This window comes from Seriola dumerili, unplaced genomic scaffold (assembly GCF_002260705.1).
Source record: "Seriola dumerili isolate Sdu_G_001 unplaced genomic scaffold, Sdu_1.0 BDQW01000052.1, whole genome shotgun sequence".
Taxonomy (NCBI): domain Eukaryota; kingdom Metazoa; phylum Chordata; class Actinopteri; order Carangiformes; family Carangidae; genus Seriola; species Seriola dumerili.
In genome coordinates, this window is record NW_019174307.1 from 15,908,990 (window position 1) to 15,926,062 (window position 17,073).

At 41.0% G+C, this 17,073-nt stretch overlaps 1 protein-coding gene across 1 annotated transcript in view; it reads right to left on the reverse strand.

Moving 5' to 3' along the window:
- The window catches only part of LOC111218302 (interleukin-1 receptor accessory protein-like 1-B), a 159,873-nt gene that overhangs the window by 1,880 nt on the left and 140,920 nt on the right, over positions 1–17,073 (reverse strand). Inside the window, exons 7-10 of the mRNA XM_022740551.1 lie at positions 10,823–10,955; positions 6,369–6,514; positions 2,485–2,628; positions 813–983 (exon numbers count right to left, since the gene is read on the reverse strand). Coding sequence (XP_022596272.1) covers positions 813–983; positions 2,485–2,628; positions 6,369–6,514; positions 10,823–10,955 — 594 coding nt within the window. The remainder of the gene's footprint in view (positions 1–812; positions 984–2,484; positions 2,629–6,368; positions 6,515–10,822; positions 10,956–17,073) is intronic.

The window sequence follows — 17,073 nt, forward strand, 5'->3', positions numbered from 1 at the left end:
ATTCTATGTTTCCCTGATTGGACATTCATCTACAACGATTTTGCTTGGCACTGATGCTGGCGGCAATTTTCTTTTGATTAAAGGAAAGGAGGCAGCTCAGTCAGCAGGGCTCAGAGCCTTTGCACATTTCCCACTGATGTTTAATTCTGTCTAGGACGTGTTTGTGTTTTATCAGTTCCACAAGAAGCCTACAGTACAAACACACAGCATCACTACTAACTAGAGCACACTGTGTACCGCTGGCACAGACTGGCACTACTAAGCAGAGTTAGCACGCATGAGAATATGTTCAGACAGAATTTTCATGGATTTATTAATGCATGGATGAAAATCAGGGAGGATGATAAATTTGTTCAATACAGCAGCTCTCGGTACACACTACACACTGTGTTCCAATATCTGTAGTACACAGCCTGCGAAGAGCCAGTGAAGAAATACCATAATCTTCTCATTTCATCCGGAGAGGTTTAAGGGGATACAAGAAACACAGTTCTGGCTGACAGTTCTGGGCTGATTGTGTTTGATTGTTTTCTCCCTTTTGCCTTAATTTGGAAATCTGGATTAATCATCTAGTCATCAACTGTGAATATACTCAGCTGGAATTTGCCCTACGAGCACAAAACACTGAAACACAAGACAGTGACAGTGAGAAACAACACTGAAGACAAACAACACACAACAAACACTTCAAACTTTGGCAAACACTGCAGCAGCTACAGCAGCTGTTAATGCCCTCACACTCCACTACAGTATGTTACATGAACATACAGTATGTGTGCTAGTGTGTATACACAGCCGGTCACAGTGCTTACTTCCTGTTGGAATCAGGTCTCGATCTGGGATGAAGAGTTTGTAGCCGTAATGTTTCTCCAGGACGTCAGGGAGGATCTCCAGGGCAAAGCGTTCCTCCTCCCTGGTCTCTTGACTCCACTGGTCCGGGTCCACTTTGGTGTAGGACAGGTACGCATCGTAGTCTTTGTTTTCTGAAAAACAGAAAAATAATTTACTGAATATCCTGCATCCCTGCCTAGAGTCTGACTTTACAGTAGAGTTCATACGAGACAAAAAGAAAATTTGGATGTAACTTCACTCCATCAGTTTATTTCTCCTCTTCTGACAAAGTTTGTTTTTCAACAAGACACAAAACCTTCGATCTAATTTACATATTACTGTAATATGCCTCTATAAAAGCCTCCAGTCTACGTTCCAAGGTGTTGGATGGAGCTGAGGTCAGGGCTCTGTGCAGGCCAGTCGAGTCCTTAACAGGAACAAAGTGACCTGGTTCAACAAATAGGCCCAGACCAAGAATCAAAAACATTTGTGGACAGTGGTGTCAGTCTACTTTTGTCCATTCAGTTTATATGAGAAACAAATTAGGGTAGACACAAAAATACCCAAATCATGATTCAAGCAATATCCTCTTCCCCACCTCGAAATGATTTCCCAGAGGAAAGGGGGAAGAACTGAAAAAGCAAGAAGATAGACGATGGGGAAAAAGCTCTACTGGTGACATGTTCAGTAAGCCCTAGTCATTATGCTCTGTAGAAACTGGAATGTGGGCCAGCCAAAAAGGAAAGAGAGGGGCTTTTTCACAGAGTCTTTGAGGAGCGCATGCAGCTTTGAAACTCACTGGAAAGGCCAGGGCTGTGCTCAGTAAGGATCCAAACATCAAACAACGCTTTCAAATTAGCAACCAACCTTGCAAATTAACCACCTAGCAAACTTGGAAAATCAAAAACAGCTTGTATCAGTGGTCCCTGACGGTATGACTTAATCATGTGGAAGTTTGAGTCAACAAAACAGTGTGTAATAGATAATTCATGCTACTGTAGAAACAATCCAGTGATTTAAAAATGAGTTCAGTCTTTCCAGAATTTTTGAAAAGAAAACAGGCAAGCTCAAAATACAAAGCAAAAAAAGAAAGATACTGGGATATAAACAGACAAATCCGTTACTGACGCTAAAGTTAACTATGTTCTGTAAAGAAAACAAAAAGTTGCCCTCCAATTTCAGGCTGTTTATGCTCCTATTTGCCGTTCAGGGAAGGAGCTTCGAGCCTATCCAGTCCCCGTGTACCACAATCTGGCCTTTGACAGCAGAGAGTGGGCATCATTCCATGACTTATTGAGACTGATCTCTTTTTAAATGGGCAACAAATTGAAAATCTGTCTCTGCTGTTCCCTATGCAGCCATTGTAGCAACGTACACACACCATCACGTGCAGCAGGAAGAGACACACACACACACACACACACACACACACACACACACACACACACACACACACACACACACACACACACATAAAACCGTATTCACACAGGTAAACAGATAGATAGATTCACACACATGAAAACAAACCAACAAAGGCACATACACAGTCATCAGTGCTTGCATGACATTGAAGTTTGGACAAGAAAGATCCGATGAAGAAAAATGGGCCTGAGGCAGAGAGAGAAATTTTTTAAGACGCTCTGTCTCTACCTCCATCCACGTCCTCGCTGCCAAAGTGCCTCCTATAGAAAAGCATCAGCTCGATCTTGTAGCATTTGTAGAGGGAGATGAGAAAGATGAGCAGCAACAGGATCGCTCCCAGCCCTCCTGCCAGCTCCACCGTGTACATGAGCTCTGCTGAGGACAAAACACACAGAACAGAAGATGTTTAAAAATGCTGAGACAATCATGGGTCGAACTTCATTCACAGTTACGTGTGTTATGAATACACAAAAAGAGGTTATTGATTCGGCACCAGGTTGGACTCGAGAGTTGTCTTTTTTTCTTATTCCTTTTTTTTTTCTCTCATTAGACTCAAAGAATGAGGCAGTTAAAGAACACATTTACATTTGCGGGGATGCTGAACGATCATCAGTATTTTCAGAGCTCAGCTCAAAGTGAAGGAGCATCAATCTTCAGTGGGAAGAGACACGAGGCTCATAATGAGTTTGGGAAAAATGAGAGGGCACAGTGCAGGGAGACGTGGGGGAAAAAAAAAAAGATTATGAGAAATTGGATTCATTTCTTTGGAGCAGCGCAGCAATGACACAGATCTGCACCTTGGCTGTCGTCCATAGTGGGACTTGTGACAATTTTGGACATGGATGGAGGCATTTTCAAAACAAGAGGCTTCAGTTTATTCATCTCACTTACTCCCCTCTCCATAAAAACTCTTCCTCTCTCTCTGGCATTTCCATCCCTCCCTTCTCTCTCTGTCTTTCCATTCATTTCTCTTCTCTATTATCTTCTCTCCATCTCCCCAGAGATCTGGCTTGGGGAAGGATGAGTTATGGTGTGTATTAAAGCAGCATTTACCTGGTTGGCTCAGCTAGAACAGGTTCACCTTATATCTCTGTCACACTGTGGGCTGGAACCACGCACAGCTGCCATAGCAACTGCCAGGCACTATCTATACTATCACAGATTCTGTACCCTGTACAGGTAGGTATTTTTACAAATTATAATTGCATCAGTATGAAGTCAAGAAATATATATAATTATATTAAAAAAAAAAGTTCAGATTGCACCAGGGTTATGAGATTTTCTCATTTGTTTTCAGTTTTATTCATTTTTATTTACCTGAAGCAGTGTCATTGTTATTTTCAAGATACCACAAAGAAAACCACTAAAACATGAGGCTGCATCAGAAAGAAGTGATGTTAATCAATCACACAGTCTATTTTTTGTTGTTTAATAAACAGGTAAAGATTTATTGTTTATTTTTACCCCAAACAGGTTTAATGTAAGACTTTGTATTTGACAAAGTAATGACTGTGTTAAAGGCATAGTTCAAGATTTTGGGAAATCTTGTTGCCAGCAGCTAGTTAGCTTAGCTTATCATAAAGACTGGTAACAGGGCAAAATACGTAGCCTCGTTCTGTCCGCTGTAACAAAATCCACACTTCGGCACATCTAAAACTCAATAATTTACCTTGTTTGCTTAATCAAACAAAATCCTAAGTGTGAAAATGATATGTTGGGGTTTTACAGGGGGTTATGTGCCCAACTATTTCTGGGCTAGGCCATGTAACTTGTGCTAAGCTAAACTAACAGGCTGATTGTGTTAGCTTCATATTTACCCTACAGACATGAGAGTGGTATTGATGTTCTTACATAACTCTATGCAATAATGCCAACAAGTACAGATATTCTGGATGAGTTTGTTTAAAATCCTTGATGTTTTTTTCATAAACTAACAGTCTCAGAAAGACAGCACTACCGTTTAAGCCCTGTAATATGCATTTTTATTGACTCTGTCCCTAACTTTAATGCTTCTAACTAATCAACAGCAATCGTACTCAGTCTCTGAGTTGTTTATGTTCCACTGACCACCACTTCCCTTCTGCCCACTCTCTTTCCATTTTTCTCTTTCTTCTCAGATGGAAGGAAAGGCGGCCTAAAGGGACATTCATAAACCTGCTGCAGGGCTTATGAGTGATGCATTCTGGGAGGGGAAACATGAAATAAACATGAGAATAATGTGGGAGAAAGAAAGACAGACAAAGAGAGGGGGAGAGAGAAAGAGAGAGAGCGATTTGAAGTCTTTCTTGAAGTCTTAGCATCCCTCTCCTTGGAAATGCTTCTTTGACAGAAAGTTAAATGAAGCTGTCTCCAGTCTACAAAGACCACTCAAAAGGAATTGCGCCGTCTATAAAGAATGGTCACAGAGACAGAGATTAAAGTGGGGGGACAGACAGATAAAGACTTAAAATGTAATTGTATGCTGAAGTTATTGGCCTGTTGGGAAAAGCTGAGGACCAATTTGCTGTTTAAACAGCCTCAAATTACCTCTCTTTGTAGGGTGACAACCAGTGCATGAAAAGAGCTTCAGACAAGTCATGCTAGAGAGCCAAAATAGCTCCACAGCTGCAAGGGTACATGTAGAGAGGAACAACACAACTAAATGGAGCTTGAGCACAGATTGTTAACAGAAGAGTGGATGGGAGAGGAAACAAAAAATGAGCCAGAAACACAGAACAAGAGATACAGTGTTACAGATTGTAATGTCTGTGCCCCTGCTCATGCCTGTAAGTCAAGAAGGGGGGTAATATGTGACGTTATTTAATCACACAGCAGACTAGATGTTTATTTTACTCCCTAATTTAAGACTTAATATAAGACTTAATAATGACTGCATTAAAGGAATAGTTCCACATTTTGGGAAACACATGACCTTGCTTTCTTGTTGATAGTTAGATGAGATAATCATTCTTATATCTATCTGCTTAATATGAAGCTACAGCCAGCAGTTGGTTAGCTTAGCTTAGCATAAAGAGTTAGTTTCCAGTCTTAGTTCGCTAAATTAAGCTAAACGGCTGCTGGCGTTAGCTTCATATTTACCCTACAGACATGAGAGTTATATCGAGTAATATATAGCTTCTTATATAACTGTATGCAAAATGTGAAACTAGTCCTTTAACTTGAAAAGACTTGGCACATAATACATGACATTTTTTCATAAACACTGTGTCTCAGAAAGACAGTGCTGCTGTTTTGGCCCTCTAATATTCATTTTATTGGCCTTTTAAGGTATGCAGGGGGTATATAAAGTTTTCCTTATCCTGTTAAAAAAAAAAATCCAAAATGTGTTATGTTCTTAAAGAAACAGATGTGGTTGTAGTGTGTACACCTGAAAACTTTTAACAGGCAATAACTGATTTTTTTTGGGCCATTTCGGGCAGTAAAAACAAGATGTAAACACAAAATGTATCTCTTTAGAAGCTAAATGCTCCACCTTTGATCAACAGCTACTAACTACTAACACTGACTGTGTGTCAGTCACAAAGGTAGTGGGTTCTTACAGCTTTTTATCTGAGAACACTTTCCTGCTGTTTTTGAGAATGATGCTGATGAGCGCAGTTAGACTGAAACCCCAACAGTAAAGTTGAGAGATTCAAAATGAATACAAAATAAAAACGCTCCTTAGAGCTGAGGAGAACTGCACAGTCAGAATTCTCTGTAGGATCGTCACTATGAGCAACTCCTTTCACATTGCACACTGACTGTTAATATGAAAATATTGATTAGAGCAGCTTTAACCTTTGACACACTGGTCAACAGAAACAAACACATGCTGTGCAGCTAAAGTTTGCTTAATTTACTGGAAATCTCAAAGTTTCCACAAATGCCAAATGTGTCAGGCTGAATAAATTATGTACAAGACATCTAGAATATTTGTATTTGATGAAATGGCGCAGCCAGGCTTTTAATCTTTCATTCATCATATAGCTTTAATGAAGAGTTGGAACAAGCTGATACAGAATATATATATGAGGCTGTCAGACAGTGAGGAATAAGATGATTTTTCCAACCTTAATGCTGCTTACAGTAAAAGAAAAATGCAAAAACACTCCTCAATGTCAAAGAGCCCTTACCCCGCCTGAAGAGCTGGATGGTAGCTTGGCGACGGCCATTACCATTTTCCACATAACAGGAATAATTTCCCAGATCCTCCTCCTCCAAAGAGTCAATAGTCAAGGAAATTGCCACTTCCTGTTCACCAAGATGCTCTTTGACCACCCTGCAACACAAAAAAACAAACATAAAAAAAAAAACTTGGAAACTGTATACAGGATGCAGCTTGTTGACGTAAGTTCCCCTGACCTGTATGGATATAAAAGAACTTGCAATCAGTGCAACTGAATGTGATGGCAAGCAGCATTTATGAGATGTGTTTCAAGAGTCATGATCCTGAGTGCAGCAATCACAAAACATGTGTTACAATTCAATGTGATATATGTGATAGAAATGCCCATAAGCAGCGTCTCTCTGTACACCACATGTATTTGGATGAAGCCCCTTCTGTGTTACTGCAAGTACTTCACGGTATGTTAATTTCTTTCTCTGCGCGCAAAACATATGAGAAATGAAAATCAATAAGGACTCTTCCTTGGCATGTGAGGGAGGGAAATCAAATAATGGCGATGAGAGGAAAATCTTTTTATAGCGGCTGCCATGGTAACGGAGGGAAGGAGAGAAAGTAATATTCCATAAAGTAAATGAGTGTCCCCCGGTGGGCTGGTTGAGCCTGATGGAGGAGGAAATGGGGAGATAATGCTCCCTCGTACCTTAGAAACACTACTTAGCCCACTTTTACAGCACCCTCAGCACAAATGACACTTTGGAGGAAACAAAGTGCAAATTATAAAAAGATCACCTCTGTCTGGCCGTGTGTGTGTGAGTATGTGTGCATGTATACGCATCATTTACAGTACGTGTTAATAACAACTATGTTTTGAGAGGGAGGAGTGGGATGAGGAAAGAGGAAAGTGACCGTGCATGTGTGTGTCTGTGTGTATCTCTGTGTGTGTGTGTGTGTGAGAGAGTATGTGTTTGAGTGTGTAGGGGTATAATGACTCTCAAGCATCTCTCTTCTCTCTCACTTTCAAGCCGATAAACTGCGCATAAGGACAGCTTGTTGGGGAGATTTGGCATCAGTAAATGAAAGTGTATCATGGGCTTTGCATAGAGAGGCTGAGGCAGTGCTGATGATATTTGTAGTTTCTGCTGAGTTTGTTGTGCAATGTGTTGGGGGAGGTTTGAGTCGCTGAGGGAAGGAGGCAGGGGAATAATTCATGTGTCTCCAGGGAGTGGTGGGTACTTTGAAGCCTCCCATTTCACATTATCACACTATATGAGCTGGCACACCTCGCTGCCATACAACCTGATGGATAACGACCACCGTTGTACAACCTGAGCCTCAAATGGAAATGATGAGGACCTAAAGTTAGAGTAGGTGGATAACAAGGTGCAGGTGAAGCACACAGATACAGATGAGAGCTGAATGACAGCTCATCACACACACACACACACACACACACACACACACACACACACACACACACACACACACACACACACACACACACAAACAGCTAGGCTGAAGAGTGAGCTCGACATATACCAGACCATGACCATGGAGGCATCTAATGCAATGTTCCTGCTTGTCTGAATCAGAGTCAGATTTGTAGAATTCCATGTAAATCTTTGTAAAACTCTGTAAAATCCTCTGCTTTTCTCCCGGGTGATTGGGTTTATTGATACAGAGTTAGCAGAATGAGTTAATCGTGAACTCTTTCTCAAACTATGGCTGCTGCAGGCACTTTTTCTTATTCTTCAATATTCTTTCCCTTCCTCATTAGCAAAACCTCTGTGTTTGCTCATTTAGTGATCAATTTCTAACTTATTCATTCTTTTTATACATTCACTTCGACGTGCACCTGCAAAACACCAACTGAACTGGGTCAACAATGTATTGATCACCTCCTTTATTATGCTGAGCCAGATTTGTTTTGCTAATTTATTAATCTCTGCATGCTATGCTAATGTCCAGTCATCCGTGCTATGATAACAACAATAGCCCTGTCCCGCTGGCGCAAATGAGAATTTATGGGCTTGGGTTACCATAGAAATGAACTCCTCCAAATCAATAGGCTGCGAGTTGGGTAAATAAATGCCTGAAGAAACTGTGAGCCCGATGTATGAGTGCTCTTCTCTGAGCTCAAGTTTGGCTGCTGATGCATTAGTAATAAAGCTAAAACTGTGTGGGTGCCAGCCTGAAGAAGGAGGTAACCCTTATAAACATGCCCACTGTATCTGTCCACTCTGGTCTAAACGGGAGGCTTGGCTGAAGGGTGAGCACAGATTTGTTCATGTTTAGCTTCTCCTATCCTTACTCTCCATTTCTCCCCGTCCTTGCCCGGTCTGTATCCCTGGCTGCCTTCATGGAAGTAAAACGAAGGCTCTGGCTGGACCTGAACATGGCTGGGGTAGCAGCATCAGCAACAGAGAGTGGATGATCAAATACATTATTGATCTGCTGCATGAAATATTGGTATGAATTATTGAAAAGATAACCCCTCAGCTAGTGAGTGGGGGAATCCTGGTGTCAGGGAGTAATGGAGGAAGAGAGAGAGAGAGAAAGAAAGACAGGAGAGCAGCGGTGATGGTTAAAATGAAATTTGTTTCTGTCGCCTGTTCATATCTGGGCACAAGCAAACTCACTATCACAGATGTGTCTTCTTCACTATCCTCCTCAGTGACTTCTACCATATTTCTTTCTCTTTCCACTTCTTTCCTGTCTGCTCCCTCTCTCTTTCTCAACCTCTCCATCTCTCCCCCTCCTACCCCTCCTCCTCACCTCCCCACGGACCATCTGCATGCTGCTATAGGTGGGTGCAGCAAGGGAGATAGCGATAGTGGCGGCGGTGTGAAAAATGGCGGTTGTTAACCATCTGACAGGGCTGTCTCCCCAGAGCTGCAGCCTCTCCAAACAGCCCTAATGGGAAACATGCACATGGACCAGCGAATGGACTTGTTTAAATGTGTTACACCAGTAGGAGGGAGAGACATGGAGATGAGCTTGTTTGAAATGTCTTAAGAGGCCTGAAAGTCTGACTTGCTGGGTAAATTTTACAATGTTTCACTGAAATGAGACGGAAAGAGAACATTTAGTACATTCATGTGTGGTGCAAAATTTTAATGTGTTTTAGTTACATGTATGTTATTAATACCTACTTAATAAAATATTTGATACAGTATTAACATTTTATAAATTGAATGCACCATACAACGTATTTTACTTTTCTTTATTTTTGTATTTGGTTTCTCTGTTTTGCAGCTTTTGTTTGTTTATGCTTTGGCAGCACAATTTCTCAATGTAAGTGTCACTGAAGCTGAAAAATGAGAGAGAGCACGAGAACTAGACCATCGGCCATGACAGTTTGTAGAGCATGCAGTAGTTCATGACAGCCAACAATTTAAAGGACAGTAGTGAACCTTACATAACGACTGTGTCGGCTACAAGACTGCGTTGGATAACCCATTGTGACACACAATTCAAAAACCTTTATTTTTAATTAATTTTCAGATTGTTGTCAGAGCTGGTAATGCAGCTGCACACAAGCACCGGTTTGAAAACGCTCTTTGTTGGAGTGTCCAACCTGACTTCAAAGAAACAAAACTTTTGATACGAGAAACAAAAAAAACCATCAAAGTTTCCTTTTTCGGAGGTTTGCTGTTTTTTTTTGTCTTGTGATTTGATTTTTTGACAATGTAGCAGATAAATGCAGTGAGTGGCTTGGGACAAATAATCAATAGGGCAGTGCAGCATGATACACTACGCTGGCATCGATACTGTGATACGTTGTAAAGATACAGTAGTGGTGATATTGAAGTGACACTGTTCAGAGCTCAGAGTTGCTTGACTTTCTCGCAGTCCCGCAGACCTTTAGGTGATGCTTATACACGAGAAATGTTGATGTGTGAGTGCTGAAACAAGCCTGCACACTTTATTTTTCTGAAACTGAAAGCATTTCATGAAGCAGTAACTATAAAGTATTACTCCTGCGGTTTAAAGGGTACTTTGCCACTTTATAGCCATATGTTCATTTTCAGTTACACAGATCCTGTGATGTATAATAGATGATTATCATGCCGTGTATGTGATGCATGCTGTTCTATTGTTTCCTTGCACAGTGTGGAACATTATGAGTCATCTTGTCTCCAGGTGCATTTTCACAAAATTTAAACAAAAGACTTAAAGTGACAAAATGAATGAGTGATGATCTAAAACAAACCTAAAGTCTCTGCATGATGTTCATACCATAGAAAAATAAATGGAAATCAGCAGCTGCTTGGAAGGCAGCGGATAAATCTCTGGAACATGGTTGGTGGAGTGTATGCAATTTGGAGTTAATGGACTAAAACATGCAAAACCATTGGTATCGTCCTTTAATATTCTCCAGTGAATTTATCCACAGCTGCTATTAATTCCTCATTACTGCCAAGTCCGATGAAATTATTTCAACTCCAGCAGTGTGTGTCTTACTTGATGTCGCTCTCCTGGACTCTTTCTTCATCCAGGTCCTCTATGAACTTCTCTCCCTTCATCCAGTAGATGAGCGGGCTGACATCACCGCTGTAGCCAAAGAACGCCCGGCAAGTCAGGTTCAAAGCGCTCCCTGCAAAGACAGAAGATGACGTCCTGTCATGCTAAATTGTCCTGATGGCTTTTTTAAAGATATGTATTTTATGTCCACGGCCTCAAAAAATGTATCATATCATACAGGCGCATTCAGAGTCACTCAGTGACATCAACAAAAAGGCTACTTTGTGGGGACATGTGCATTCACAGTTCTTTGTGCATCATACACACATATGCTAGAGCAACATTAATACATGTACACACATACAGACACACACACAGATACTTGCACAAAATTCATGTCAAAAAACGGTTCAGTGAGGGAACTTGTAAGTTGGATGCTTTTGCGCCCTCAACAAATCTTCAGGGACGTACAGCTGTGATTAAAGCAGACAGTCTCTCCTTTCACACAGACTCAAGGGGAACATCTCTGGAAATGTTTTGATTTGTTCATGTCAACAGCGCACACATACACTATACTGATCTGAAAGCAAGTAAACAGTACTGAACACATGAGGGCACTCAAGAGCTTCCCAAAACGCCCCTCGAGACCGTGTGTCCATGAGAGAACAGAAGAGGCTGACACTAACATTATTTTATTTAAGGCTGCTGCTACGTTTGAGGGAAGGTCAAGAGTCAACATTTGCAGTTTACTGAGAGTTGATACGTGGAAGATGAAGTAATTGTCACCGAAGAGCCAACAGGGTCTTTGTTCCATGAATTGATGGATTATCTCCTCGGTTTATCCGAGAGGGAAAGAGTGAAACTTTCTGCACCAATGTAAAACACCTTAATTTCAATAACGCAGGTGGTGTTACTGTGCAATGTGAGAACGATTCATAATCATAGAAGAGCTAAGAGCTAATGTTACATGTAGTCCTGTTGTGAGCCGAGGCCCTTTTTTAGCGCTCATGCAAGATCGTCAGTGTCTATGAACTATGCATGTATTAAGCCGGTGAACATAAAGATAGAGTGTATACTATGCATATGTTTAGTTTGCATTCCTCTGAAGTGGCATTCTCAAAGGCCAGCAATCACATGCTGCTGCCTCTCAGTGAACCACACAGCAACATGTAAACAACACACAGATCAAGGGGAGGGGAGGGTGGGGAGGGGGGCTCATTGTACAGCACATACTGTAAGCTGTATGGACATTCCTCTTGGGAGAGCTGGTGCTGTGACTGGCTCCGAGGCGTGTGATTTTGGAAAGCACGGGGAGAAAAATGCATGAAGGGGATGATGGGGGTGAAAGAGATGTCAGTCCCTTTCACAGCAGGATTTATGAGCAGGGGAGCAAAGGTAAACTGTACTGGTATGGGGGCATGTTTTCATTAACGTTGCTTAGCAGGCTACAGCACCATGGACAGCTCCCCACAGTCGAGTGCAGGGAGTAGATGGTAAACTATAGCTTTACAGCTTAGAAAAAGAAATACGTTTGAGTCAAATATTTTCTGACACAGTCCAAACTAAATGCTTAAGTATTTATAGCAAGACTGTTCTAGTGGATTCAATTACATTTTACAAGGGTTTATAATTTTTTGGTCACTCAGTGTAATGATTCTTTGAACTCCACACCACTTACAACTCCTTTTTTTCACACGCCTTGACTGTGACCGTGACCGGTGGCACACGTCTTCAGAGCGAAACTGGCAAGGTTATTTTTGAAAGACTGTTGTGTTTGAACTTAGAGCATGTATCCTATGTGCTCCCCCTGCCCAACAACCCAGCCACAGCTTCAAAAGATTTCAGTAGGTCACTCTCAGCACAAGGAAAGTTATATGGCGTGCAGGGAAGGAGGCTGGGAGGACACCCAGGAATGAACTGATAGTACTGTCAGTGAGGAGCAGTGGCTGACATTTCCAAAGTTCAACAGCCTCTCTCAGATTGGTATTTGTGCACAGCCGGGCTCTATAAAAGCTACATGCTGTACCTACAAAACAGGAACCTTCTGTGTGTGCTGTCACACACATGCACACACACACACGTTTTGGTGCTGTAGCACTTCACTGTACAGTCACACTTCATGATTTGAGTAGCAAATGTGGAAAGTAAGCGTACTGTGCAAATTACATAATGTACATGTGTCAGTGTGATCCAATGTTTCCCTTCTCCTCTGTTTAGAAATCTCCCCTGTGATGTTAGTTTATTCCACAGATCAATTGCACACAAGGAATGTCATGCTGCCACCAGCTAGTGCCTGGAGAGGAAGTTTCCACTGAGCTCCCTGGGAATCACAGGAAATTGTTGAAGGCCTCATGCTGTCTCATTCTAATCCAAGTGCAGCACTCCCCCTAATACTGTCGCAGCCACCTTTGTTAAGTCAGTAGGTAGTGTCACATCTGCAACACCGCCGTCACATTCAGAGATGCATTATGGGAGCTGGACATTGTGTTCCTAGATGGTGGCCATTCACGTTGGGAAAACAAGACCACAAGGTGTATTATCAGGCTATTTGGAGCTTTGTATCATATCACATAATCTTCACCTGCAGATGGAGTTTGGTCAGTTATCATGAATATTTAGATTAAATTTGCATCTCTTCCATTCATCTATGTTGTCTTAAAAGTCAAGATTGAAAGTTTATTCCCGAGAAGAACAAATGAAGAATGTTCTTGAGACCTAACGGACCTTGTGTTGAGATTGTTTTGCAAAGCACTGTTTCCAAGGTCAAAAATCTCAAAATATAATTTCTTGAAATATAATATATAGTTGCACTAATTATTCACATTCAGCCACTCAAGATGTTCCGTCCACAGATTAACAGACATGTCTTTTACAATGGTGGCCTACGGGGAAAATGATTGTTTCGTATCTGTGCCACAGCGGGCAAAGGGGATATAGTTTGGCAGCAACGTTTACACTGCTGCACTACTACAGTATTCATCTCTATTAATACATCAGTGGTCACAAAACGTCCTGTCCCTGCATTTACTTCACCTCTCGCGAGAGAAAAAATAAGATGTTTTTTCTCCAGGTGTTACATATACAGTGCTTAAGCAGAGCTGCAGTTTAAAGTGACAGGCTGAAGAGCATATGAATGACTGTGTTTGCAAGGCTGTTGAAAAAGATGTACAAATATTAGCCAGGCATAGAGAGGAGACAGTTTTACATAAGGCTGGCATGACTCTGTCATTAGCCTCTGAGCCAGCAAACTACTATGATGTCAAGCCGGTTGAAGTCTGAACAGATGGTGGGAAAACTATTAACAAGGACTGGAACAATGAGGTGAATCATTTGCACACTATCAAGTTACAGAGGAGGAGGAGCAGCTTTCAAAATCCCTCTGTTCTCTCCTGCTGTCCAATCTCACAGCAGTGTCGTTGTTATTATAATCTATTATTATCCTCAGAGCAGTCTGTAACCCTTGGTAACTAACAAGAACGATGTGAATGTGTCTGTGAGACCACCTTGGGCTTCATAACAGAAGAAACACATACAAACCTAAGGTAATTAAAAGCCCACTGGTCCATTTAAAAGAGGAGTGCAGTCAGTTGCAGGTAAAAACACCACAGAGGAAAAACCAAAGAAAGTTAAATAATGACCATTCGGAGACACTTTTAAGAAACCAGCATGAGAAACAAGGACAAACTCGACATGTAATGTTCCAGCAAAAACTGTAGACGGGACGGGAATATAAATATACATATACACTGAACAAAAATATAAATGCAACACTTTTGTTTTTGCTCACATTTCTCTTGAGATGAAATTGAAGATCTAAGACAGGTTTCTCTCAAATTTTCTCCATAAATGTGTTTAAATGTGTTAGTGAGCAAGATAATCCGTCCACCTGACAGGTGTGGCATATCAAGATGCTGATTACACAGCATGATTACTGCCCAGGCGTGCCTTGGGCTGGTCACAATAAAAAGACACTTTTAAATGTGAAGTTTTATTTAAAAATACATTTATTACTGAACTGGTCCTGAACTGTGGATTTCACATGACTAGGGCAACACCCATGGAATTTTGTACCGCTGCTCTTCAAAGGCTGTGCAAAGTTGCTGGATAAAGGCAAGAATTGGAACATGCATCCCAAACAAGCTCAATGGGTGACATGTCTGGTGACTACACGGGTCATGAAAGAACTGGGATGTTTTAAGCTTCCAGGAATTGTGTACATTATGCTGCAATGCTGCTGCAATGGCACGACAACGGGCCTCGGGATCTCACCATGGTATATCTCTGTTTGTGGTGTGTGTGTGTGTGTGTGTGTGTGTGTGTGTGTGTCTTCTGTGTTAATAGAACAAGTCTTAGATCTTTTATTTTTCAACTCATGAAAAATAGGAGTACAAACAAAAATGTTGCATTTATATTTTTGTTCAGCAGGCCTATATATGTATGTATGTATGTATGTATGTATGTATGTATGGTGTTTGTGCTTCCCCTGCTGTTTTTAATTAGTCTATTAGTCACAAATATGATTCAAGCGGTGCGTGGGACCTTTACAACTTCAAACTCCTGAAACTCCAAACGCTTTCTGTCAACCAAAGCAGAGCTGAGAAAACGAGCCTTTATCCATCTTTAAAAAAAAGAAGTGAAGGCCAAGTGAAAACATAACGAACCTAACGAGTCGTTTCCAACGTCAGCACCAAACCAGTAACATTCAGAATAAAACACACACACACACACACACACACACACACACACACACACACCACACAGCCACCACACACACAATGTTTGAAAATAGTGAAAAATGTCCTTCACAATTTCTGAGGCCAGTAAGATGTCTTAAATTTGTTTTGTCTGAGCAACAAAGACGAAGCCTGAACAAGGTCATGTTTGGCAGATTGCTTAAAAATGACTTAAACATTAATTCTATTGTCAAAAGAGTCTAATATTTTTTTCCTCCTCTAATACATTTGCACTGAAGTTTGAATATTTTGAAGCAAATAACTGGTAGTTTAATATTAAAAGCCCTATAAACAAACAAAAAAGAATTTCAGTTGATTTTATCTTAATTTTCTTGTGATATTATTATCATGACGTTTTTCTTAATCATTATAATCCTTCAGTAAAGCTTAATATTGAGACAGAAAAAATAATATGAGCTCAGCAAAGGAAGATTTGACAGGGTGCCAGCGATATCAGTTCATCTGCCCTTCTTTACATGTGCTACCTCCTTGCCCCTCTGTCTGTGGATTAATATGCTACCTGCCTTTTGGTAAACACTCAAAAATTCAGGTCTGTGACTGTGTCATTTTTTTGATGTTCACAAATAAATGTGCCATTACAAGACTTGGCAAAACTTGGTGTGAAAAATATCCCCCGCTGACTGAATGTGTGCCTTGAACAGCACAAGAGCATGATTAAGTGTTTTCATGAGTGTGTGTTTCTTTATATGTGCACATCTTTGTGAGTTGTTTCTGCCTTCACACGTGCGTGGGTGTGGAACAAATCCATGTAATCTGAGTTATTGACATCCTCCCCCCAGCTGAGCACTGGTTACAGCGCCTGATGGAAAGGAGACTTCAGATCCGCCCTTTCTTTTATTTCTGCTTGCTCTTGAAAGCTAACAAAAATAATAAGTCAATAGACATTTTGGGAAATATGTTTATTTGCTTTCTTGCTGAGAGTCAGATGAGAATATTGATACCACTCTGATATCTGTAAGGTCAATGTGAAGGCACAGCAAGCAGCTGGTTAGATTATCTTAGCCTGGAAAACGAAGGGAAACAGCTAACCTGGCTCAGTCCTACGGTAACAAATCACCTCCCAGCACCTATAAAGCTCACTAATCAACACGTAACATCTTGTTTGTTTGGACACTGTGACTTCCTGGAGTCTTGTCATCACCTTGACAGCCACTAAGCCCATTGATCTTCTAATCTAACTCTTGGCAGGAAAGCAAACAGACGCGTTTCCCAAAATGTCAAACAATTTCTTTAAAGAGCAGCTGAAGATCCTATTTTTGTTAATATTCACTCACCTTGCTGCAGTGATGTTTCCACAATGTGTTGGTATACTGTGACATCACTTTAGCCTGTTTTCACAGGTGCTCCTGACTTTTAACCAGAAATGCTGCTTTTCACTCTGGTATTAAATTACTCTTTAAAAGTGACGAATTGTTCAGTTTTTGCAGTTGTAGCTGTTATGCTACATTACATGCATTTGGCAGATACTTAGGTCTAAAGTGACTTACCGTAACTAAA